At 58.6% G+C, this 26,741-nt stretch overlaps 1 protein-coding gene across 18 annotated transcripts in view; it reads right to left on the reverse strand.

Annotated features, from left to right (window-relative positions):
• The window catches only part of BIN1 (bridging integrator 1), a 59,140-nt gene extending 32,892 nt beyond the window's left edge, over positions 1 to 26,248 (reverse strand). For 16 of the 18 annotated variants that reach the window (XM_017877332.1, XM_017877327.1, XM_017877321.1 and 13 more), the window contains exon 1: positions 25,724 to 26,248. In XM_017877332.1, coding sequence (XP_017732821.1) covers positions 25,724 to 25,807 — 84 coding nt within the window. In that variant the 5' untranslated portion in view covers positions 25,808 to 26,248. Of the gene's footprint in view, positions 1 to 803; positions 1,151 to 25,723 lie in introns of those variants that run through there. The other 2 variants (XM_017877333.1, XM_017877319.1) reach the window with 1 other exon arrangement.
• Positions 26,249 to 26,741: the final 493 nt, after the last annotated feature.

A 26,741-nucleotide genomic window follows, 5' to 3' on the forward strand; every position in this document is an offset into this window, starting at 1 on the left:
CCCTGGCATCAGCCACTCCCTGTGGGTACAGGGAGTCCTGCCACCCTCCAACAGCCCCTGCGTGGCAGGCAAGGCCCTGACCCACAGCGTGAGTCATGGGGCACAGCCAGTGCACAGCCACCGAACCCAGAGGGAGGAAGGGCGCCCAGGCCTGTCTTGTTTGAGCCAGGAGCAGCTCACCACGTACAGCACCCACCCACCATGCACGCACTTCAAGTCACCAGGGCTGCCTCCTCAGAAGGGAAGTGTCCTCATCTCCATGTGACAGATGGCAGGTGAGCACAAACAAATCAGGACACAGCCTGACACTGTCCAGGCAGGAGGGGCCAGGAGTTCCAGCCGCCACAGTGAGGAGGGCCGGGTCTTCGGGCTCACCCAGCTGGGCCCCAGCAGCCCCTCCTGGGGTCTCTGATCCCTCCGTCGGCCCCAGAGACCAGTGGGACCCCGGCACTTGTGGGACGCACACCCACAGTCTGAATGGCATAGCCCAGGGCAGGGATAAGCACCCTGGGCCATGAGAAGGACCTCCAGGGGCCCAGGAGGAAAGCCCAAGGGAGGAGGGGTGAGGGCTGCATTCCCAGTCACTCCGGTCCTGGCCAGGGCCAGGCAGCAAGCTAGGGGCTCCTCCACCAGCCAGCGGCACCCCTCGTCCCTGCTGCGGCTGGAGGCATCTCAGTGGCTGCAGAGTTCCCAACACCCCACCCCAGCCACACACATGGAAGGGGGGCCTCATCCAGCAAATCTCCCTCCCAGGCACCCACCACCCAGCTGCTGAGACCCCAGAAAATACATAAGGCCCTCACCTTCCGCATCATCTCCTCACCACTTGCCTGCACAGGAAGGGCGGGCTGAGAAGTGAGCCCCGTCTTGCCCCTTCCTCCCAGCAGAGCCTGCGGTTAGGGGCCACAGGGACAGGATGCACACCCTCCTGCCCTGGCGTTCTCACACCGAGGCTCCCCAGCCAGGCAGACACAGAGGACGGGAGGGTGGGCAGGGGGAAGGCCACTGTCAGACACCCGGCCAGGCTTTCCCTGGGCCCAGTCCCAAGGGAGACGCCCCAAGAGGCGAAAGGGAGGGCCCCTAGAACAGGACAAAGGTGATACTTCTCCCAACCCCCGCCCCCCACCTCTAGGTCCAGGATCGCTCCCTGACTCCTGGGGGCTGTCCCTCTGTCAATCTCTCCTCGCCCCTCCTCCTCCACCCTCTCCCACACACAGCTCGGGTCAGCCAAGCTGGGGAGCTGTGGCTGATGACACAGGGCTGGTCTTGGGGGTCTTTCTGCCCTGGTGCTCCGGGGGCCCCTGCAGGGGATACAGAGGGCAGGATGGTCAGCTGAAAGCTTCCCTGGTCACAAGCTCTGAGGTCTTGCAGGGACTCAGCTGGAGATGCCAGGGACATCGCAGGACAAGTCTGCACCGAGACCAGGGTTGGTATGGGCAGGCCATGGTGGGCACCCGGGCAGGGGAAGGGATACAAGACCCTCCACCTCCCTCTCCTGCCCCGAGAGGCTGCCTGCTGTCTGGCACATCAGGCTGGGGTGGCAGTGGTGAAAGGGGTACAAGGGGAGTATTAAACTCCCAGGGGCAGAGGGAGCCAGCCTGAGGACAGTCCTACAGACCCCATAGTCACCTAGTTCCCCAGCACATAACCCTCCTCCAAGCCCATCTCTCAAATGCGAGCTGCCCCTGCATCCAGACGCACAGGACCCCCTCTCCCGGCTCTGCTCACACCTCCCCATCCCCACTCTGACAGTGGAGCCGCCTAAGCCTGCTCCACACCTCCAGCTGGAGGGTCTCGGTGGCCTCCAACAATCTAGGTACCACGCAGGAGGCCGCAGCAGCCCCAGCGAGAGAGCAGAGGGAGGAAAAGAGGTTCTCAGCCCACCACTCACCTCCACATCTCATGTGAACCTCCCACCTCCTTATTTGCAAAGTATAAACCTCAAAGAATGTGGAGAGGATACTATAGGGACTGTCATCTACCCTTCACCCAGATTCACCAATCAACTGTTACCACTTGGCCACATTCATTTGCTTTTTTCTTTTTTTCCTTTTTTTTTTTTTTTTTTTTTTCTTTTCCTGTTTTCTTGCTATGTTGCCCAAGCTAGAGTACGTGGCTCAATCACGACTCACAGCAGCCTAGACTTCCTGGGTTTAAACGATCCACCCATCTCAGCGTCCCAAGTAGCTGGGACTACAGGCCACTGCGCCTAGCTAGTATTTTTAATTTTTGTAGAGACAGGACCTCACTATGTTGCCCAGGCTAGTCTCGAACTCCTAGCCTCAAGTGATCCTCCCACCTCAGCCCCCACAAAGTGCTGGGATTGCAGGTACGAGCCACCACGCCCAGTCACTTTTCTCTCTATATAAACAGTTCCTGCATTTGTATATTTGCCCAGCCAACAGAAGGTAAGCAGCGGAAGGGTCACTGGGATGACCTTCACTCCAGAATACTTCACCCCTAAATACTCCAACAGATTTCCTAAGAACAAGAACATGCTCTGAAATGCCCATGATACCATGAGCACCCCCAGTACATCCAATATGTATCTTAAAATACCATCTAACACACGGTCCACATTCAAATATCCTTGGGTGTCCCCCAAATGCTCTTTGCGCCTGGGTCTAGGATCCAACTGTGGCTCACGTATTGCTTCTGATTATCGGGTCTCTTGTTCCTTTAGTCCACAATATTCCCCGTATGCCTATTTATCAATGTTATCCTTTTTTATTTTTTTCTTTCGCGATACTGGTATCTTTTTAAGAGTGCAAACCCATCGCCTAGAGAATGCCCCACACTCTGGATCCATCTGATTGTTTCCTTGGGAGGAAGTTCAGGTTGAACGCTGCTTTTGCGAGAGTCCTGCAGAGGGAGGCTGAGCCTTCCTACCGCACTACAGCTGTGTTAAGCTCCACTGCTGGGTCTGAGTCGTGTTTGCCGGGTGTCTTGGAAAGAAAGGTCACTTTTCTCTTAGTCATCTGCAGGGCAATCACGGTCACTGTGGCAAGGCAAAAAGTTGTTGAACTTTTTGCACACTGCCTTTACGATCCATCATGCTTTGCTGTTCAGTGTGAGGTCTGTGGGCAGCTGCATCACAGTCTTCCGCGAGCCTGGGGGAGAGAGAAAACTGCAGACCTGCTGAACCAGAGTTCCCTTTAACAAGTCCCTCTGGTGCACCATATGCGCAGTGAAGTCTGAGAAGCACTGCAATATCATCTTGGCTGGAACCCGCTGTTACCCAATCTCCTCCACGTGACCCGGCATTCCACAAAGACGAGCTTCCCCTAGTCTTGCCTTTGCGAGGAGGGCGGTGAGGATATCGTGAGTCCTTCGTTTTGCGTTCATTATTCATTCTGATGCTCATACGTCCCAAGTGCAACCAGTGGGAGGTTTCGGACACATCCTCATTCGTCTGCGGGCGCTTCCTTCCTTTCTGGCACTAGCAGATGCTCCAGGCTCAGTCTGCACTGTCCCTGCCCCAGCCCTGGAATCAGCCATTACTCCAAGGAGCCCCGATTTCCTTTAGTGGAGAGGCGTGCTAATTGCTCTTAGGCATTTCAGCTTTCCATCTTGCTCAGAGCCGCAGATTATTACCCCTGCTTTAGAGATAAGAAAGGAAAGGCTGAGGCACTAAAGGATTTAGCTCTGGAGCTAAGCAACAGAGCTCAGATTCTGTGGCTTTGTGGTGGCGGTGAACAAGCATCATCACTCAGGTCTGTCTGCTTCAACAAGTGGGAAAGGAGATAGACCCATGGCGTAGCAGCTGCCCTCTGAGTCCACCGCAGTGTTCCTTCGGAGGCCACACTGCCTGTGGGCTGTGGCACCTGCCCCAGGCTGGTGATTGCACAAGGGGCAGCTTCCTGGTCTCATCCAGCCCAGGGAAACGCTCTCCCTCCTCAGCACCCAGTGAAGTCACATGTACAGAGGTGTCGGCAGCTCTGCCACTTCAGAGCAGCAGTGCTTAACCCAGAAGCTAGCACTCTGGTGGTGACGATTGAGGCCTTGTTCTCCCCACCCGCCCCCCGCCAGAGCTGCTGCCGCACCCTCAGGCTGGGAGGGAAGGGCACCCAGACCTGCAGCCAAGGACAGAAGGGCTAGAAAGAGGGTCCCAGACTCCCTGAGAAAGCTACAGGCAGCTGGGCCCCTTGCAGCAGCCCCAGCTGTGCCTGCAAAGGGGAGAAGTGGCCCAGGTTCCTGCTAGGAGCAGAGCCCAGGGACACCAGGAAGTGAGTCCCAGGAAGCAAGCCCAGAACACACAGCACACTTCTGAGTGGCTAGCCACCCTTCAGGCTATGCCTTCCAACTTCTCAAAGGCACCACGTTATAGATAAGTGCATTCCATCAGGAAGCCAGAATGCTCCCCGGCCCTCAGGGCCCCACACAGCAGAGCAAGCTCGGCCGTGTACACGCAGCAGGCGCCCCAGCGTGAGATGATGCCCACACACGCTCACGTACACCCTCCCTGGCACAGCCACCTGTTCACAGCCCTCCAGTCGCTCCTGGGCACAGTAGGAAGGTGGGGGAACCACGAAGAAGCCACAGAGACAAGCAAGAGGCAGAGGGAGGCCGGGGAGAGCCCGTAATGAGGAAGGAGCTGGAAAGAAAACCAGAGATGGGGAAAGAAGTGCGAGCCCAGGGCGGCAAGACGCAGCCCCACCAGGAAGGGCCCAGCACCTCTGAGGGAACGGGGTCCTCCCCCTCAGCTCACACTCTCAGGGCTGCTCTGAACGGGGGACCTGAGCCAGGCCTCAGCCCCTTCCCTGGCTCCTCTGTGCCCCCGTACCTGGGGCCTCCATGTCCCCCGGGCTGCATATGAGGTGGTGGCAGGAGGGGCTGGCTCTGGGAACAGGCGTCTGTCAACTTGCCTTCCCTTGAGGGAGATGCTGCCAGCTCAGTTCTCACTCCAGAGAAGACCCTTCCCCATTCCTTCCCTACGGAGCCCAGTTGAGGGCCCCACATGTGCCCCTCCAGGTAAGCTCCACAAAGCTCGCAGCGCAAAGCGTGACCACCAGGTAATCTCTCCTCCAAGGATTCACCTTGGGGGGCCCACCACCTTTGAACCCCCTCCCCGTTGGGCTCATATCCCTAGGCCACCCTGAGGTGGCGACTCTTGATCCCATTTTATAGATGAAGAAACCGAGGGTCAGGACGGTCACTCAGCTAATGAACAGTAGAGCCAGGATGCCACACCTGATCAATTCCAAAGCCCAGACTCAACTTTTGACTCCCACACGGGGGCACACAGACACTGGGGGGGAGCGGGTGGTGTGTCTGGAGCTTGCTGAAGACTATTCACATTCCATCTTGCTTTGATCCAAAGATCGAACTGGTAAAGAAAACACTTTTGTGACATAACAAACATAGACAGCTTGTGGATTAGAATGCAAAGCTGACAAAGATTTTTGCTATGAAATACAAAACCGGGAAGACATTCCTCCCAGGAAGGCCTGGCCTTGCCCCAACATGTTGATCCATCTTTTTTTTTTCAGACAAGAGTCTTGCTCTGTTGCCCAGGCTGGAGTGCAGTGGTGCCATCTCGGCTCACCACAACCTCTGCCTCCCGGATTCAAGCGATTCTCCTGCCTCAGCCTCCAGAGTAGCTGGGACTACAGGTGCACGTCACCACGTCTGGCTAATTTTTGTATTTTTAGTAGAGATGGGGGTTTCACCATGCTGGCCAGGCTGTTTTCGAACTCCTGACCTCGTGATCCGCCCACCTCGACCTCCCAAAGTGCTGGGATTACGGGCGTGAGCCACCGCACCCAGCCAGCGATCCATCTTTTTCACAAGTCAGGAAGCCCCTGGCCTCGCCCCGACGTGGCGATCCACCTTTTTGATAAGCCCCCATGCTCTGTCCCCTGACACCAGTCCACAAAGACTCATCACACCTTTCCGCGGTGGCCTGCTCAGAGCGGCTGGCTGAGGAAGCTGCCCGGCCTCTCTCGGGAGGCTGTCACTCTAAAACGGTCATCTCCTTCCTCTTTTTGGTGACTTTCCCTTTCCACTGTGAAATACCGGTGAGAGCAAAAGTGGTGTTGGGTTTTCTCTTTTACATCCTTAACTGACAATAAAAACTTGACCAATTACGTCAGCCCTACAACAATGCCTTGCTGGTCAAAAACGAACACCCGGAGAACCCTCCCAGCCCGGCTGGCCCCTGGAAGTGCTTTCTGCATGACAGCCGGCAGCCCAGGCCTGCCCCTGAGAAAGATGGGGAGGAGAGGGGAAGTGGCAGGCCTCCTCCTCCACACTCATCTCCACAGCTGGAAGGGAAGGCTCTCGCCCCAGAGGAGTGTCCAGTTGACTCCAGGCCAGGAAGGCCCCCTCCCCGTCCTCTCTCTCATCCCTCCCAGGGTGCCTGAAATTCCAGCTGGTTCTATAGATAAGCCTATGGCCTGCAGCCAGGATGGTGCCACGTGGACCCCAGAGGAAGCCAGGGTGGGCTGCGGTGGCCTGGGGAGCCCAGAGCAGAGCACACAGCATGAGTGGAGGCAGCAGGGGCCAGAGTCAGGTCGGGAGGGGGCTGGGGTGAGCACACTCAGAGTGACCAGTGGGGCTGGACCAGCCAAGGGCAGTGCAGGATGGATGGCAGAGCAGGAACCGCTCATCCAAAGACCACGTGTGCTCAAAATCCCACGAGGGGAGGGAGGCGTTTCACAGTGAGGAAACTGAGACTCCCATGTCAGTAAGCAATGAGCTAGAATCTGCACGCAGCCCACCGGTCCCAAGCCCATGGCTTTTATCAGCCACCCCACCACCTTCCACTCAGGAGGGCTGGAGGACCCCCTGAATCATGACTGGCTCCCGTCCCCTCGGGACCAAACGCCAAGCTGAGTCCATTCTTAGCCATCAGCAGAACCAGGTGTCCACCAGCAAACAGAGGAGTTTCTAGAAGGGTTAGGCCCACCCAGATCACCATCGAGCGCCCAGGCCTCCCCCTCCAGCTTCTTCCCCACCCAGCCACCAGCCCCTCCACTGTGAAGAGTCCCACCCCGGAGCTGGGACGTGGCCTCTTGGCTATGGAGGCTGGTGGCTGCAGTGGTCACACTGTGGGTGAGCTGGCCAGACGCAGGAGGGATCTTCTCACAACTCAGTTCCTTGAGAGCAGGACAGGCGCAGAACCAGGGTCTCCCCTGCCAACTCCCACCCAAAGACGAAGGCGGCTTCCCCTTCTGCACTCTAACCTCACAACAGGCATTTGGAGACTCAGCAATGTGCCCTGGTGGCCGTGTGCCTGGCCCTGCTCTATGGGGAGCCACGCAAGGTCTCTGCCCTGGAGGAGCCAACACTCTAGGAGGGAGGCAATGTGGAAAGGTGCTGTGAGCCTCCGAACAAAAATGCAGCAGGGGCGGGTGGGTGTGGTGGTTCACGTCTGTAATCCCAGCACTTTGGGAGGCTGAGGAGGGCAGATCGCCTAAGGTCAGGAGTTCCAGATCAGCCTGGGCAACATAGTGAGATCCCACCCCTACCAAAAATAGTTTTTAATTAGCTGAGTGTGATGGTGTGCATCTATAGTCCTAGCTACTGGGGAGGCTAGGGCAGGAGGATGGCTTGAGTTCAGGAGTTCAAAAAATGCAGTGATCCAGGACCACACCACTGCACTCCAGCCAGGATGACAGAGCAAGACCCTATCTCTTAAAAAAATAAAAAATGCAGCAGAGCACTGAAGGGCTGGGGGCGAGGGAAGAGGGCAGCTGCTCTTAGGAAGGAACTCGGGTAAGTGACAGCTGAGCAGAGACCTGAGGAAGGAGCGAGACACCAGGCCGGAAAGGAAGAAGGAAGAAGGTAGAGCTCACCGGGCAGAGGACGCAGTAAGTGCAAAGGCCCTGAGATGGACGGAGGGGATGCCACAGGACAGCAAAGCTGGCGTGGCTGAGAGTGGCAGGGGGCGGGGAGGACCAGGAGGCCCTGAAGCACCAGGTGCCAGGCTTCATGCTGAGCCCTTGGGTATGATTCCATAGCCTCATGGTGGACCCCTCCATAACCTCATGAAGGAAATACTATTATATGCTCACTTTGCAGGTAAGGAGGCTAAGGCACAGCCTTAACGACTTCCCAGGGCCACGCAGCCAGACCCAGGATCCCAACCCCGGGCCTGGGTCCAGCGGTGAGGAGCTTTAACCGCTGCATATGCGGCCTCGGCCGCCAGGACTACAGAGGCCCCTGGAAGACTCTGGCCCTTAAAACCCAGCATGGAACGTGGAACCCTGGAAAGCTCTGAGCCAAGCCTTGATTTTGCAGCCGGCAAAGCTCCCAGGCTGCCGCATGTGCAGATTTCAGGAGCACAGTGGGCAGGGCGCCTGTTCAGAAGCTGACTGCACTGACCCAGGTGGGAGGCAAGGACACTCTGTGACCTGAGCTACTAGAGGGAAGGGGCGGTCATCACCCCAGATGGGGACATGTGTTGGGGTAACAGCTGGGGGTCACAGTGAGTTTGCAGTGCCCAGAGATGTCCAGGAGGAAGGTGGGTACACAATGGCCAGGAACCCTGGGGTGAACTGGACACACCCCACTGTCAGGTTTCTATCACACTCCGGCCCCACCTACCTGCCCCTCAATCCCTCCCACTGCCCACTCTGGATGACCAGCTCAAGGCGTTTAGTCTGGGCAGCTGGCCAGGGACCCCTTCTGGTAGGAGACGCTGCTGGGGCAGGAGGTGCAGGGAGCAGGCCCGGGCTGTGCAGCCCCAGGCAGGTAAGCTCAACTCCCTGATCTACTGGGTCTCATCACTTAGTCAGAGCCAAGAACTCCCTCAAGGGTGTTCAAGGATGAAGTATGATCATGTAGGTAGGAGGGCCCTGCAGAGCCACTGGCACCAGATTCCCCCCATCCCCCCACCTACGGCTGAAAGTTCCTGCAGTCTTCCCACCCTAGCCCCCAATGCCCTACTCCCCCCACCCCCAGCCCACACAAGCCTTCCCCACACCTGCCGCCCGGTGCACCTGCTCCTGTGGCTCACAGTCCACCGCAGCATGGCCAGTTCCTTGGAACAGCACATACCAACCACCTCCCTTCCTCTCTCCAATCAAGCTCCCCTCTGCAGCCTCCTTGCCTGCAGCTCTGCAGGGACCCTGCAAGCCACCCCATTACCCTGGGCCCCTTTGGGAAAAGGGTAAACCAATAAAAGGCCCCACGGAAATCAACTGAACAGCTGAAGATCGTGGCCATCCCAGCAAGGCCAGCCTGGTGCAACCCGCTCTGTGGCCACATGAGGAGCCCTGATGGGCCTTGCCACTACTCCACATCCCAGTGCCACCCCCGCAGGCTGGCAGCAAGGGCATGGCCACGGGGCATCAGTGACACAGGGCGACCCTCCACCACTTCAGTTGTACTGGGTGGGGCTCGCTGAGGACAGCCTGTCTCCACAGGCACGTACCCCACCCTTGGCCCCAGCCCTCTGCCCACCTGTCCCTCCACACAAGTGTGGGTGCTATTCTCAGCCCAGCTCCAGGACGCTGGCCATAAACACAGGGTGGAATCTGCTTCTCCAGCCCACCCGCCTCCCACCCTCATCACCTGCTTCCTGAGCTCAGTCGGGGAACAGCCTGTGCTGGGGAGGAGCAGAGCACCAGCCCAGCCCCAGCCAGGACACAGCTGTGGGTGGGGGGCGGTGACAGCTCCCAGCAACCAGGGCAGGGGAGGGGGAAGGTCTGGCCAGCACCCACCCGCCTTGGGGCCAAGTGAAGGTCTGAGCTGGGTGGGAGGGCAACTGACCACGGGTCACCACACACCCCCATAGTCTTCATTAGGAAACTCTGCCTCCCTAGCAACGCCAGACTATGCTGGCCCTTCACATCACCTCCTCCAGGCAGCCTTCCCCGACTCCACTCCAGGAACAGGGGCTGACTTATTCTTCTGGACGCCTTCAGGGTCTCACATGTCTGTTTCTGTCTGAGAAGCTCAACCTAAACATGTAACCAGGCTATTCATTCCTTAATCAAAGTCCTTGGTTTCTACATCTATGACACTGGAACTAGTAAATGGCACCTACGGGAGATATGTGTTTATCTCAACCACATCTTAGGTATTACTTCAACATTACTGTTGTCATTTCTGCTATTCAAAGGAGTGAATGCCCGGAGTCAGCTTTAGATAGCGCCCACCCAGAAGTGCCCACTGAGGCGCCAACAGGCACCCCATGCAACATAGTACTGAGGAGGGCTGCCCTCACCCCAGCCCCAGGGCACTCTCAGGCCTTCCTCTGCTCAGTGCTGTTCTAGGGGCTTCCCTGCCTCAGCCTGGCCTGTCCAGCATGCCCTGCCGCTCCACACAAGTGTGGGTGCTGTTCTCAGCCACAGGGGTTCCCCCTCTTTGCAGATGCAAAAACAAAAGCCAAGGCTGGCAGGTTCTGAGTCCCAGAGAAGAGGAGGATGGACCTACTTCAAGTCCAAGGCTGTTTCCACTGTATTTGGCCCCAGAATTAGGAAGCCAAGGCTGGAGGAAAGTTGGGAAGGAACCAGAAGGGGACGAGGTGTTTTATCAACAGGTAATCAGATCAAGAATAAGGGCTGGCTGACCGGGCGTGGTGGTTCATGCCTATCTATAATCCCAGCACTTTGGGAGGCCAAGGTAGGAGGATTGATTGAGGCCAGGACCAACCTGGGCAACATAAGGAAACCCCATTTCTACAAAAAAGGATTTTTTTTTTAATTAGCCAGATGTGGTGGCATGCACCTGTGGTCCCAGATACCTGGGAGGCTGAAGCAGGAGAATCGCTTGAGCCTAGGATTTGGAGGCTGCAGCAAGCTATGATTGTGCCGTTACACTCAGCCTGGGTGACAGAGCAAGATCCCGTCTCAGAAAAACTACAAAAGAATAGGGGGCTGGTGGGTGGGGGGAATGGAACGGGGAGCCAGAGGGAACAAGAACATGTGGAGGGAGTCACGTGGCTACCCCTGCCCTACCCTATGGCCCCTGCCTTTAGCCCTGCCCCCAGCCTTGCCCCTTCCCCAGGCCCTTGGCCCAGCTCTCCGCCTGACCCCTATTCCCATGCCACCCTCCACCACACCCCTGCCTCTGCCCCTAGCCCCTGTCCCTGCCCCTGCCCCTGCCTCAGGCCCTGGCAGGTGGAATGAACATTCAGGGAGCAGAGAGGCTCCAGGCTTCCTCCCCCTAACCCTGCCCATCCTGTGCTGTGTGGTAAGAAGGAGCGAAATGAGATAAATGTGAAGGGCCCGAGGGACATGGATGTGGGGGACAAAGGCCCTGTGCCCTCCCCACCCGAGGGACATGGATGTGGGGGACAAAGGCCCTGTGCCCTCCCCACCCGAGGGACATGGATGTGGGGGACAAAGGCCCTGTGCCCTCCCCACCCGAGGGACATGGATGTGGGGGACAAAGGCCCTGTGCCCTCCCCACCCGATGCAGGAGTGGTACAGAAGTGGACGTGACCCAGCCCCACCCTAATGGGCTGTGTGACTTCAGCAGGTGCCAACCCTCTCTGGGCATAATCCAGGTCCCACTGACCTTAGAGGGAGGTAACAGTAGCAACGGGGCCCAGAGGGGCTGACAGCTGCTCAGCGGGCCGCCCCGTGTGGGAGGCAGCGCTGCTCACTGAAGGCCTGAACACCTGCCCGCAGTTCCTGGCACCACCAGCTCAGGGGCATGCTGCAGGGGGCAGCAAGGGCCTCCCACTGACCCGCAGCCCCGGGCAGGTCACCACCCTTCCAGACGATGCGCCCTGCAGTCTCAGTCATCATTTAGAAAGGTCCCCAGAGTGTGCCCAGGTCCCCTCACTAACACATCCAGGCCTCCTCCAACACACTGCAGTGCGCTTGGGAAGGGGAGGCAGGGACCCCATGCAGGAGAGAGGACAGAGGTCCCAGAAGCCACAGCCCACGCCTGCACTCCCTGTGCCCGCAGGGAAGAGGAGCTCCTCCTGCACTGTCCCCTCCTCCCCAGGGCGTTCTCCACCAACAACAGCACAGTTCAACAGTAAGGGTCTGAGCACACAGACACAGGGGCCAATCCCTTTAAAAAAAGAGGAAAAAAAAATCCCAGGAGGGAGCCAAAGGAGTGGGGTGCAGCCTGGGGGCCGCCCACAGATGCGAGGTCAGCCCCCGGCCAACCCCACGCTAGGGCTGTCCACATAGAGAGGGGTCAGGGTGGGAGGGCTAAAGGGGAAGTGGGGGGTTACAGTATCACCTGGGGCCTGGCCCCCACAAGGCTCTGTCGGGGCTCAGGACACAGCACCCCATAGTGTGGTGCGGTGGCTCGCCACAGACTCTGAACAAAGGGCATGCGAAAGGCTCAGAGGCAAGCTCTCCGTGACCTTCTCCTGCCCTTCTGTCTCTCCCCCCTCCTTTTCCCTGCCCAGGTGAGTCATCAAAACTGGAAGTTTTCTTTCCCAAGGTGAAGCATAAAGACCAAACCCCTTTTCCCCAAAGCCAGCCATGAAACCCAGAAAGTTCACTCTCCCACTCCCTTCACCCTTGAACACCCTCATTCCACGGGGGTCCTGCACTCTATGTGGGAGAAAGGCACAATACAGAGAGGCTGGAAAGAAGCGGAGCCGACAGGCCTTGCTGGGTGCCCCTCGGACTGTCACCATGAGGTCACACCCTTTGTCCCATCTCACGTCTACACGGCTGTCCATTCCTCACCAACTTATGCCTGAAAACCGACAGTTCTCTCTGGGTCCTTGATCTTCACTGTTGAAGGCCCCCGTGTCATGTAAAATGTTGATTAAGGAAATGTGATGCTTTTCACTTGGGAACCTGTCTTTCGTTATAGTGGTGTCAGCTGTAGCCCTTATGATAGGTGAAAAAGATATCACACGTTTCCGCCCCTGCCGCTCTCTCTAAACTATCCCCTCCCCTTCCTTCCTTCCCAAGGCCTCAAGCCCTACCATCTGGATCCTGAGCTAGGCCTGGACTCCCTGGACTCCTCCAGTGCTTGAGGGGCCCAGGCCTAGCCTCAGATGGGACGGCCCTAGAGGATACACATGGGTGTATCCTAGAGGGCATGGGTGCAGCTGGACACCCCCCACTGGCCTAAGGCTCTGCTCCCCATCCTGGAGCAGGGCTAGTCCACGAGCCGGCACCCCGATCTTCAGGGTCCTCGTGTGTGAAAGGGAGACACCTGTTCTGCCGTTTAATCCTCATGACAACCCTCCCACGCAGGATATTATCCCACCTCACAAAAGAGGACACTGAAACTTGGAGAGGGAGTGACTTGTCCAACGTCAAAGCACTTAGGAAGAGTAGAGCTAGGATTTGAACCCGGGGCTCTGAGACTTGAAAGTCATATTCTTTCCACCTTGCTGCATTGTGTAAGGTGCTTTGCAAAGCCTTATACAAAGGCTTTTATCCTCCGAAGCCTCACACGCCAATTTACTTGGCACTGTGTGCCTACTATGTGCCAGAAGCCAGGAACACAGGCACAATAGGTCCAGCCTCCCCCTTCAGGATTGAGTCCAGCAGGCAGGGCTGTTAGCCCATTTTATGGAAGTCAAAAGGAGATGAGTAGGGAGAGCAGGAGCAGGAACCTGGGCGCTCCCGCTGCCTGCTAGCCAGGAGGCCAGTGCAACATGGGAGCTCCAGGTCCCTCTCTCCCTGCATGGCTCAGGCACACAGTCTGAGTACTGGAACGGCGCTGAGCCGACTGCAGACTGTGGGGGAGGCCTCCCTAGTCTCTCGAAGCGCAGCAGGCAGGGTGACCCGCAAGTGCAGTGGCACAAAGCCGGACGCTGGCATCAGGTTCTGTCCTTGCTGTGAGCAGGGCTCCCACAGTGCTGACTCAGCTCCCCGGCCCAGCCCTGCAGCCCACACCCATTCCTCAGGGAGGCTTCTGAAGTCGGCCCCAGGCCAGACCAGCCCAGGATCAACAGACCCTGCCCACCCAGGGGTGTTGCCCCCAATGCCCTCAGGAAAGGACCCACTCAAATGGGGCCTCCTCCAGGCCCATGGTTCACCAGACCAGGAGGACAGGGTGGACGGGTCAACTTGGGGAAGGCGGTGACATTCTAGCTCAGCCAGGCTGCCTTCCAGGACAGGCTGCTTCACTGAGTCCTTGCAGGGAGAGGGGGACACAAATAAATAAACTCCTGGCTTGGTTCATATTTCAGAAAAAGAACAATATTTGGGTCCTGTCCCAGGTTCAGCAAATGCTTCCAATTAATTGTGGATTCTGTTTCTCAGTTTAGAACAAGAGTCAGCTCATTCCTCGTCCTGGGGTCCCCCCCCCAAGCCACTAACATCCCCCAGGATCCCTGCAACTCTTTCTTCATGGGCGTCTCAGGACCACAGTCAGGCCAGCTTCATTCAAATCGGATCCTCCCAGGTCCCTGGATTCCTGCGGGAACCCAGGTCCCCTGTACCACGCCTCCCTGGCGGGGGTCACTGGTAGATCCGGGAATGTGGGAATCCCAAAGTGAGGGGCCCGGCTCTGTGGGTTCACCTTCCCTCTGGTGTGCCAGCCTCCTGGAGTCACCCAGGAGCCCCACTCCACCCCCAAGCATATGCCAGGTGTTCCCCAACAAAGGCAGCCCCCACACTGACTTGCATTTGAAGACAACGAAGACATCTGCACCTTAACAGTCCCTTCCAAGCTCCTCTTACCACCTCCTTCCCACTCCCTGGACTCGGGGATGGGGGTGGCAGTGCCTGGGAACGGCCAACTTGGAGCCAAGTCTGAGGCCCCGGGAGGGAGGGAATCCCAGAGTACTGCGCCCACTCCCCACTCTCCAGCCTCTGTTCTCACCTGCCAGATGGGGCCGTAGTTTGGTCCCACCTACCTCACAGGGCACAGAGAGAAACAAATGTAAAGCGGCGGGTGTGACGGTTCTTAGTAAACTACATAATGCAACAGAGGTACAGTGGCTCTGCCCCCCGAACCTTCCAGACCCAGCCGGACCCAGCAGGAACCCAGCTGCTGCCATTCTCACTTACAGGAGTCGGGAGTTCACCTTGTTTTGCTGAGAGAGGAGTCTCCCACTTCCCGGTTCCCAGGTGGGTACACTGAGGCTCAGTGGCCCACCTGGAGCCTGTGGTCTTCCGCTACACAGCAGGTTCCTCCAGTGAGTGAGTGAGTGAGTGAATGGATAAATGATGGCAGACCCTCACCTCCACCCCAGCTCCGTGCCCCTCATCTGGCCCCCTCCAACCTCGGCCCCACCTGCAATCTTTTGCCCTCTCCTCCCCATTCCATCAGGCTCTAGTCAAAGGAGAGCTGACTTCTGTCCTGGAGAGGTGAGACCATCCGCTCCCGATTTAGCTTTTTCAGCCTCTGCAGGTGGTGGGGAGAGAATGGAGGGGAAGCTCACTGAAGTCCACTTTCAAGACACCTGTCATAAGCACAGACAACAAGGTCAAAACACAAAAGCCAGAACGACACCTGTGGGCTGTCATGAGATGCTCCCCGGGAAAGAGCAATTGCATCACCCACCAGGGAGGGCAGAGCTATGTGCTTCCCCTACACCTCCTCCCAGACCCCCCACCAAGCCGTGGGCAAGTGACTTGCCCAGCACCACACAGCAGGGGAGCAGACCCAAGGGGATGAATTCCTTCCTCCCTACATCCTAACTTTCCTCTTCCCCTTTCTCTCATTCAGCGTCTCCCCTCCCTTTGCCCATCTGCCCATGGTCCCAGGGTCCAGCTCCAAGCTCCATCCACCTCATCACCTGCATCTGGCCCCTGACACATAATTGACAGCTCAGGCCACTTCAGGTCAGAGAAAAAAGGGGAGCTGCCACAGGCCAGATGGATAGGAGGCCAAAGACCCCAGGCCTCTCTGTGCCAGAAGGGCCCCAGCTTGCCCTGGACTCAAGTCATCTTGGCCGCAGCCCCAGGGAGACGGCGAGCTGAGCAAAGGTCCAAAGAAAGTAGCAGCAGCTGTTGGAAAAAAGGGCTGGGCTGGCAAAGGCTCTCCTGGCACCCACTCCTGCCAGCCCTGCGGTTCCAACAAAGCTTCTCCAGCCACGGGCCTGGTGGAAACCCCTCGCTGCCAGTCACTGCCCCCATCTCCATCCACATAACAGAGACTGCGGCGTCATTCATGTTACTGTGCCCACTCCCCACTCGGGGGTCTATCCTGGAGCCAGGGCTCCCCACAGCTGGCAGGACCACTCCTCTAGGGCCCCTTCCCAGCTCTGACCCAGCTCTGCAAGCAAAAGGACCCCCATGGCCATCCCAGTCAATGGCCTGGCCACACAGGGCCGTGCATACAGGGATGCCCTAAAAAGGTGAGCGGATCCACTGATGGACCTCCCAGCCGCCAGCCCTCCAGGCCCAGCAGCGTCAGCCCTCCAGGCCCAGCAGCGTCATCCCTCCCGGTGTCACCCTGGGCTATGCAGCAGGTGGAGAAGCAGGCACGCATGAGACAAGGCAGGTACAGGATGTTTTCTACCTGCCCTTCCAGCGACAGGTGTCACCTGGCCCCTGTGTCCCCAGCCCTAACAGGGGTGGAATCCAGGCCCAAGCCCTGCCCCAGACCCTGGGCAGGGCTGGATTCTAATCTGGCCCAGGCCACTCCTTCTGGAGACTCCAGGCTCATCCCCTCACCCGCAACCCAGGACAATTAAGACACAGTCCTTTGCTGAGGCTAGACTAGGAGATAGAAGAACAGTTCAGGCCCGTGAGGCGGGAAGCTGAAGAGCCGGGGGCAGAGCCTGCCTCTCCCAGGGGCCCCAGACTATGGCCCAGGCCCAGCCTCTGCCCATCTTCTCAGACTCAGGCCCTGAATGGGCCCTGACAAGCACTGCTCCCACTGCCATCCGAGCATCTCTCCCGTCACCACCTGCCTCCTTTGCCCTCCGAACTTGGCTCAGGTTCCACCTCCTCCGAGGAGCCTTCCCTGATTGCCAAGGCCTGATGGAAAGCCCCTCAGGCTCCAGTGCCCTCCCCAACCCACAGTCCCGGGATGGGTGCTGTGTGCAAGGCTGGGAGCTCCTGAGAGCAGGGACCCACGGTGGGCAGGCCACAGACAACAGAATGACGAAGAGCATAAATCCGAAGCCGTCGCCGCCTCTACCGAGTGATCTGAGGCTCCTCGGGGGACTTCATTCAGAGTAAGAAGTTGACCCACAAAACAAGGACCACATTTCAGGAGCCAGCGGGGATGCCCCAGGGTCTCTGAGGATGGGGAGGCCTGCAGGGAACGGAAGGCCTGAGCTCCATGGACCCCAGTAGTGATAAATCCTTCCCCCGCCCCCAACCCAGTCCTGTGGCGGTTGCTGCAGCCGCCCACTCACTCCTTGTAACAATCCAGGCTGGGCACCCCACACTGCGGCCCTCACACTGCAGAGGGGAGATGTCTGCAGGTTGGAGGCAGCAGTAGGGGCTGGGCACAGTCATAAATGCCCTCTCCCAGGGGCACCACAGGACAGTCCTCAGTGCCCCAAGGCCACTGTGCCCCTAGGCTCCAAGGCCCAACCGCCCCACCCCCACGCCCCATGCTGTTCCTGTGACCCCAATCCCACCCCACCTGCTGTTGCACTTGGGATCTGGGTCATGACTGGGGCTGAAGGTGCAGGCCCAGAAAGCAGACGGAAGAGGCTTTGCAAAAAGCCAGCAAAATGTGTCCAAGGGCAGCAGCTCTCACAGTGACGTCTGGGTCCAGCAAATCACACTGAACCCCCAGTCAGCACTGCCCAGTACTGCTGTCACCTGAAAGCTTTCTCTTATAGCACAGCCCCCTGCAGAGGACCCAGGCCAAGCCCTATTTGGCATCTGGCCTAAAATCAGGCAGGATTCCTCGGCTGGGCCCAGGCCAATCACAAGAGCCCCATTCCTGGGCACCAAGTGCTACAGCCACTGGCTCGGGTTAGGCCCCACCACAGCCCTGAGCAGCTGACCACGGCTGCTTTACCACAGGAGAGTGTGATGAGAAGCGATCCTGGGTCCCTCCCGGGCGGGGTGGGATCTGCACCCACTAGCCTAGCCCCAACCTAAATCCTGCAGACACAGCATCCCTCCCGCTCCCACCTTGCACCCTCAAACCCAGGGAGCCTCCAGGACCTCTGCCAGCCATCAGTACTATCTCCCCACTGCCTGAAGAATCCATGCAGCCACACGTGCAACAAGTATGCACCTACTGAGAGCCGAGTTGAGGGGATAAGATGCCTTGGTGACCACAGGAGCCAGAAACACATGGGCCTGCCTGGGTCAGGAAGCAAAGCAAAGTGCCCAGAGCACGGGATTCCCCCCAGGAAATCTTTCCAGGGTGCGTGTGTGTGTGTGTGTGTGTGTGTGTGTGTGTGTGTGTGTGGTGGGGGGGGGGGCAGTGTCAGCAGCATAGTTCTTTCCTCTCCAGGAACATTAAAAAACAATGAGTATGACCAACATCTCATTAAAGAAATACTGTAGCAATAACAGAAACAAAATTAGAGGGATGTAAGCTTTATTTTTATTTATTTATTTATTTATTTATTTATTTATTTTTGGCAACAGAGTCTCACTCTGTCACCAGGCTAGAGTGCAGTGGTGGGCGCAGTCTCGGCTCACTGCAACCTCCGCCTCCCAGGTTCAAGCAATTCTCCTGCCTCAACCTCCCAAGTAGCTGGGACTACAGGCACAGGCCACTACACCCAGCTAATTTTTGTATTTTTAGTAGAGATGGGGGTTCACCATGTTGGCCAGGATGGTCTCGATCCGTTGACCTCGTGATCTGCCCACCTCAACCTCCCAAAGTGCTGGGATTATAGGCACGAGCCACCGCACCCAGCCTTTTTTTTCTTTTTTTTTTTTTTGAGACGGAGTCTCGCTCTGTTACCCAGGTTGGAGTGCAGCAGCACAGTCTCGGCTCATTGCAACCTCTGCCTCGTGGGTTCAAGCGATTCTACTGCCTGAGTCTCCTGAGTAGCTGGGATTACAAGCGCCGCCACCACACCCGGCTAATTTTTGTTTTGTATTTTTAGTAGAGACGGGGTTTCACCATGTTGGCCAGCGCTGGTCTAGAACTGCTGACCTCAGGGGATCCACCCATCTTGGCCTCCCAAAGTGCTGGGATTACAGGCATGAGCCACCGTACCCAGCCAAGGGTGTTCTTTTAGACTGGAATAAACTGGAGACAGATTTTACTACGTGGGAAAAACGCACAGCGCAGGGTCCTGTCTGTCCTCATTTGCGTGCATGAACCCCCATCTCTGGACTTGTACCTAGAAAGCCCAGATGTTCCCATCACCCCAGAGTCTGCCACACACTCCAAAGTGTAAGCCTAGACCCCAGGTGGAGCTGGGGGGCTGACAGGGGCCCCAAATCTTGTTAAATAGGGGATGGTCTTGGGGACCAAAGTCCGTCACAATGACACCCCTTCACCATTAGGGCTTTATGCAGGGAGCCCGCTGGACGCCTCCATCTCATTTGCTTGTCTCCAAGGCCTTGCCCCAGACCAGACTCCGCTACTGATCCTACTGACCACAAGGGAGGAGGAAGCCCCGACGGAGAGTCACACAACCACTCCAGCCTCAGTTTCTTCCTTTGGGGATGGGACGGATAACACTCTCACCTGTCCAAAGTGATGATGGCATGCAGCCGGTACGCAGGAAACAATGCCATTATGTTTAAGTTAATATTTGACAAAGGCTTCCCTGGGGCAGAAAGAGCCGGCCTTTCTCTCCTCGGCTCCCCAACCCTGACCCCTGTCAGCCCTTGGCAGGTTCACAATCCTGCGGCCTCTTTAGGAGGTGGTGGCCTCTCAGAAGCTCGGGTGCTAGGCCTCTTCCACAGCACAAAAACAGCAGTAGGCCGAGTCCCTCCAGTGGTCTCCACAGGAGCAGAACCTGGAGCCCCACCTTCCATTTCATTTTCACCACAGTCAGTGGCGGAGATCATGACCCCTGTTTCAGATGAGGAAACTGGGATTCCAAGAATTCAGTGAGACTTGCCCAAGGGTAGGAATGTGCGGGGAAAGACTCAAACGCAGCTGTCTAGAGCCTGCATGCTTTCTACCGCACCCACAGTTGTCGCCTGGCATGAGAATCTTCCAAGTGGCCCTCCGCAGCAAAGGCCATCTTTGACGCCCTCCTCCTCTCCTTTAGCAGCCCCTCCTGCCTCCCCCATCCTCCATCCTGGGCAGGAGCCCCTGCCCACCTGCCCTGCACAAACACCCAGCGAGGCTGCACATCTGCACTCTTAATCCTAAAAGGAGGCTTGCCAAAGAGGCAGCTTTAGAAAAACACAACAAACCAAGGTGGCATCCAACAGGAAGCCGTCCTCCCGCGGGTGCCCCTCACCTGAGACAGGAGCTGCCCACCTGCCTCTCTCCACCCGATCTTCCTGCTGCGTGAGCGCCCACAGTCACGTCCACACCTGAATCCTCAGCCCAGCACAGGCTTCCCACACGGGACACATGCAGAAAGTCCTGAGGCAGGTGAGTCCCTGCCTCACCGCCCCTCTACGCACCTGCCACCATACTTGGTGGTTTCTTCACCATCTCCCCTGGTGAGAATGTCAGCTCCAGGAGGGCAGGAGCTTGGTTCTGTTGACCCCTGGGTCCCCACTCCCTAGAACAGTGCCCAGTATATGGTGGTGCTCAATATTTGTTGCATGAATACAGGAATGAATACACAAACTTCATCATACGCCAATGGTGAAAAGTTAAGCCCAGAGACAGGAAAAACAACTTACAGTTTATGGTGGGAGTAGTCAAGATTCACTCTAACGCTCTCTGATTCCCAAGCCCAAACCCTCCACCCCTGTACACACCACCCACACACACGCGTGCACGTCCACACTCACTGCCCTGGGTCTGTGAGCATCATAAGCCTGATCAGCTCCAGGCTCAGCAGGGATTAGCTGTCTATAGAGGCCTGTAATGGACACTCTGGGGACAGGGCCTGGGAAGTCGGGCCATGCAGGGAGAGGGGGCCTCATGTGGACTCAAGGTGCTGCTCTGCCACAGAGCTGGCATTCAACAAGCACTTGCTATGCCCCAAGCACCTGCCTGGGGCTTTACTTTCCACAACACATGTGTGAAGAGGAACCATTCTTATCCCCTATTTGATACATGAAGAAACAGGGCTCAGGAAGGGTCCGCAGCACGTCAGGGAAGCCTAGAGCCCGTGCACGCTCTGCTGTTCCTTATAGAGATATGAGGACAGAGGGCCTACCTCCAAGGGTAGGACTCAGGGATTCTAGAACCTCAGGGACAGTCACACAGCTTGTCAGGGACCAGCTGGGCTGGATGCTGAGTTCAAGGGCAAGGACCTGGTCAGAGGCCAGTGAGAAGGGAGCCCCGATGTGGTGATCTTGAAGAAGGGGCAGAGTTCAAACCTCAGCTTCCCCAAGAATCCTTGGGATCCACAGAGCTTCCTGGCCTTCACAACTTCATGAAATCTGGAGGGAATCTACCACCCAGGCACCCCTTCTCTTCAGAGAGCTGGCATCCTCAATGCCCTCACCCCTTTCTCCACACCTTGGACCATGCCTGCGCCTCCTGGAATGCCTTCTCCTTCCCCATGCCCCATGCAGCCTACCGAGCTCCCTTTCTCTGTCTTCCTGGACAAGTAGCCTGTGCCCGACTTGGTCCCTGCATGAGCCAGAAGGCCGTACTCAGGCCATCCAGGGCCCCTGGGAGACTGGGGAAGTCTAGAAGCCATGCTTCCAACCTCCCACACCCAAACGCCTTTACCGAATACCCAAGAGCCCCCACACACCCTGGCCCACCCACAGAAGATGCCCAGCTCAGAAGCCTTCCCTGCAGGGTGAGATGAACCATCTACATAAGTAACGCGGGTCCAGGGGAAGCTGAGACTGGAGAGATACTGGAAGGGCCTGAGCAAGTTCATTGGGAAGAGGCCTGGAGCAGGGAGGTACAGATAGAGACAGAGAAAAAGACAAGACAGCAGCTGGCAGGGAAGAACCTCAGACATTCAAGGACAGAAGGACAGCGATGGGCCCCAAGATGGACAGAGATGGGAATGTGGGTAGAGGGGGGCAGCTTTGTGCTAGGGCCTGGGAAGGGGGCGGGACCCCTGCAAAGTCAGTGGCCAAGGGGACTTGGCCTGGGGAGACCAGGGTTTCTGGGTGGGCTCCCAGTGCCTTCACTGGGGGCCTGGGTGACTTGGGCAGGTGGCTGGGCCTGCCTATGTCCCCATTGTCCTCTCTGTTACAGGGACCATGCACCCACTCTCAGGTGTAGCATTGCTGCTTCTAAGGTTGCTGCAAAGATAAGGCTTGGTGTACAGGCCTGGCTCCTCCGGAGGAGGCTAAGGTGGCTACTGCGTGAGGAGACCTTAACCACGCAGCTGAGCATAGTGCAATCCGTGGCCATGCATCAAGGCTGTAGGAATCGCCACCACTGCACCTTCCTTTAGTGAGCCTCTTCTCATCTTGTCAGCGCTGTGCTGTGCACTGACAACCCTGGGCCCTCCCTCCTCCCATCTGGCCCTCCCCACTGTCCAGCCTGCACCCCTCCAGCAAGCTCAGGGCCTGCAGGGAGGGAGGGACAGCATGCACACTCCCACCCTGCCAGAGCCTTCCTCCTGTGCTCACTGTCAGCCCAGCGCGGCCAGAGCAAGGCCCAGCTCTGTCAGGCCCGCTCCATGAGGACTCCCAAGCCATGCGCCTTCAGGGGCCAGCAGGCCAGATCCCCACCCCCTCAGCTGTCCTTCTCCGCAGCCGCCCCATCCCCCGAGGGGCCCAGCCTGCCAACCTCTAATCCTCACCGTCATCTGACCCAGGCTCCACCCTACATTGGCTTTGCCTAGCCACCCTTCTGAGGCCCAAAAATGGACACAATCATTTATAGAGGGTTCGACAAGCCAAACGCAATGGGAAGATGACCTCACGGTGCCCACAGGCTCGAGATCCCAGCACACACAGTGCACCCCAGGCATTCTGGGGGCAGTGGCCGGGGGGCCAGGAGCAATGGTGCCATGCTGGCAGGTCCGGGCAACCCTTCCAATTTATTCTCATGCCCTCCTCACAGCAAGGCCGCAGGCCATGGGACCTTCAAGAAAAAGCTCCAGGCAGGCCAGAGCCACATGCACCCTGCCTGAGACAGCATCGAGGGTGCCTCAGCCCAGGACGAGGCACCAGGCCTGTGTCCAGACAGGATTTGATGAATGAGTGACGACACAGAACAAACAACACAAATCAATCCACCATCAGCCTGCGTCGGGCCCAAATCCCTTGTTCAAAAACGTTCACTAAGCACCGACTGGGGCCAGTTAACATCCTCAATGCACACACCTGGATGTGTGCCCTGCCCTGCCCTGCCCTCAGGGAGCAGCCAGACCAGTGGTGTAGGCAGAGGGTCAACAGGTAACAACAGTCAAAAAAGAGCTGGCTTGGGGACCCTAGGGCCCAGGGTACAAGAGTGCAGGCTGCCCTTGACCACACTGTCACCCTCACAGTCTGGATGTTTGGGCTGGGAGCGGATGTGGGAAGGCTGGGGGAGAAGGGTGGATGAAAGACACGGGCCTTCTTCCTATACCAGGACGCCAGGACTCGCCCGGCCTCCCAGCACAGCTCCGGCCATCCTTGCTCAGGATGGCCACAGGGAAATGAATTGCCCCATGACTCACTGATTTCACTAAGGCAAGGTAGGTGTAGTGGTGGGGCTGCCTGTAAGAGACTAGGATTCCAGTTCCATTGACAGTGGGAGTTAGATGCCGCACTGATCACCACGCGAAGACACTGAGGATGACCCTCCCGCGATGGCACAGACTCTCCAAGAAGGCACACAGCAGAGGCTGCTGTGGGTTGAGGCATGGGGCTTCCTGGGAGCAGGGCCTGCATCCCAAAGGGAGGGGAAGGCTACTTTCAGAGACCTGGCCAGGATGCCTGTCGTGATGCTTGCACTGCCTTGGTTTCTGATGGGGGGAGGGTCCCTAACTAGTCTCCAGCAGGCAGAGAGCAGCTGGAACACTAAACAACTCCACTCCCAGGAAGCCCGGCATGGGCAAGGTCAGCTGTTGGCCAAGACCAGCATGCATAGCTGACCAACTGTCAGCCAACTGCCCGTGGCCACAGAACAGGGGCTCAAGCCAGAGAGATGGTGGCTCAGGGGCTCAGTGATACATCACCACCTCCTTGGAGGGGACACAGCCCATGCCTACTGCCCTGAGAATGACATCAAAGATGCCGCTGCAGAGAAAAGACAACCAGGGCAAAGGGGACACACCAAGAGCCTCGGGGAGCCAGGAAGGATTGGGACACCAGTGGGATGGGGGCAGGGAACGCATCTCAGCTAACCAAGCTTCCCATTCATCTCCCTGGCCCTTTAGGGAAGGAAGCAGGCTCTGGCCCAGGTCTGCCTGCTCCAGGCACCCAGATGGATTACCCAGTCATGGCAGCCAGGAGCAGGGGTGGCTGCATCTGTGCTGCCACCACCGCCCACCCCCCCCACCACCTTAAGTCTTCCCAGCCCCCAGCCAGCTATTCCTGGGGCTTTAATCCCTCCTCCTCCTCCTCCTCCTCCTCCTCCACCTCCCCTGGGGTGGGGGGTGGGGGAGCTGGGTCTGGGCAAATCTGGAGCTTAGCTGAGGGCCCTTCCTTCAATGAACACCCACCCACCTCCTTAGCCAGGAAACACAGGGATGAGCAGTAGGACTCTGAGGGAGGTATGGGGAAGCTCTAGGCGCCCCCCTCTCCCCCTTCCCCCAGCAATCACGTGGTTGCATCCTTAGGGAGCCCGCGGGTCTCAGAAGCAAAAGTCATTGTTTATAAACAGCCACCAGGCCTGGCAGGGGAAGGCCGGCCTGTCCCTGCGCCTCCACCCGGCAGCGGCGGTCGGCGGTCCAGCGGCGGGTGGGAGAGGTGGCAGGCCTGGCCGCAGGGCACTGGGGGGCCACCCTGGAGGAAACCCAGATTCTGCAATCTCAGATTTCGGAGTCGGAGTCGGCAGGGGAAGTGGCGTCAGCAGCTGGCGTGATCCAATTCCATAAACCAGAGGTGGCTTACGATAGACAGCTGACCGGGTGCCGACCCCCACCTCTCAATCCCTGCATTTCCTGCACGCTCTGGGCACCCTGGGAGGCCCTGGCTCCATCCCCCACTCCAGCTCTCCGCGAGGAGGGGTCGGGTTTCCTGTGGCGCCTTCCACGCCCCTCCTCTAGGCCAGCTCCCCACCCGGCGGTGGGCTCCCAAAGCCAGTGCCCCCACCCGCTCCCCGGCCGCCGGAAACGCTAAGCCCCTGCTGGGGCGAGGGCACCTCCTTGCGGAGTGCACAGCCCCGGGCTCCCGGTGGGGCCAGGCTGGGCGGGAGCTTCCAGGCCGCAGGCACCTCTCGGGAAAGGAAACCCCATCCCTCCTTCGGCCCGCGGAGAACGAAAGTGGAGAAGCAGTGGGAAAGAGGGAACTGCGGGTGCCGGTTCGAGAAGTAGCCTTGGGAGTCCGGGGGAACACTGGCCCCGGGGGTGGAGAGACATACTCCCTCTCGCCCCGAGCGCCGGCCCCGCCTGGGTTGCCTGCATGGGCCTGGAGAGCGGGGGGTCACCACCTGGCCTCCCAGCCTCCCGGCTCTTGGCCTCCAAAGAGCAGGTTAGCCTGGAGCGCGCGCCTGAGAAGATCCTGGAGCAGGGCCGGCCACTGCTGTGCAGCCGAGCCACGAAGGTGCAAAGCGAGGCCCTGTTCTGCCCCGGCCCGGTGTGGGGAGACAGGACGCAAACCGAAGAGGACACCCAGAGCGCCGGGGGACGCAACCTGGGGACCCCGAAGCCCCCCGAAAGCGCTCCTCTGTTGGTGACAGCGTCAGATCCCGGCGGAGGACCAGGCCCCAGGGTCGGAGGGTAGAGGGACAGGTGACCGGGACTGCGCGGCGGCTGGGGCTCCGGCTCGCTCACCTTCTCCTGCGCGCGGGTGAGCTTCTTCTGCACATTGCTGGCGATCTTTCCCGCCGTCACCCCTTTACTGCCCATCTCTGCCATCGCGGCGCAGGCCTCGCCCGGTGGCAGGGGCCGATCTCGCGCGGGGAGATCTTGCGCGCCGCGCTCCCAGCCCCCAGCCCCGGCCGCGCGTCCAGACCAGCTGCCGCTCCACGCCGCGCACCCGACAGCGGAGCCAACTGACGGAGGCGGAGCGTGCGCCGGGCAGGCGAGCGAGCCAGCGAGCCAGCGAGCGACGCGGGGACAGAAGGAGGGAGAGGGGAGGGGCCGGGCCTCGCGCCGCGGTCGGCGCCCCCCGCCCGCCCCCTCCGGACAAGAAGCTGCCGTTTTAAAGGGCCACTCCGGGCGCCGGCACCGCCAGGTCCGCGAGGAGGGAGGGGCGCGCGCGGCGCTGGGGCTGCAGCGAGCGGGACTCCCCTGACGCTCCAGCGACACCGCCCCGGGGCGGGGACTAATCCGCGGGCCTGGCGTCTTGGTCTTCCCCGCAACCCAGGAAAGGAGACTAGGTGGAGGAGAGGAGTGCTTTCGAAATCAAAGAGAAAGTGCGGCCAAGGAGGTGCGGCCCTGAACAGAGGAGCCGCGGCTGCTAGGAGAGAGCGCCCGGAGCCCCCTCCCTTTCCAGGGGCTCACCGCCCGCCCGGTGCTCGACGCTCCGCCTCCTCCCGGCCTTAGCTGCTCGGGTTTTCGCCCGGATCCCCTAGGCGCCTCCGGGACATCTCTACATCTTTGCGTCCGGCGCCTAGCCCAGTACCAACCGGTGCTCGGTCTTCCCGTTCGCTAAAAATTTATTATAATAACAACATCCTAGCATTACCGAGCGCTTACTGTGTACTAAGGGACTTGACAGGCATTATTTCATTCGGTCTCCGTGGCCCTAGAGGTAGGTGCTATTACTGTTCCCACTTTACAACTAAGGCGCCGGGATCAGGGAACGAGATCTCTGCCTCTACCACCCAGTTGCTCCACCACTATACGT

Source organism: Rhinopithecus bieti, unplaced genomic scaffold (genome assembly GCF_001698545.2).
Source record: "Rhinopithecus bieti isolate Rb0 unplaced genomic scaffold, ASM169854v2 scaffold_10223, whole genome shotgun sequence".
NCBI lineage: Eukaryota > Metazoa > Chordata > Mammalia > Primates > Cercopithecidae > Rhinopithecus > Rhinopithecus bieti.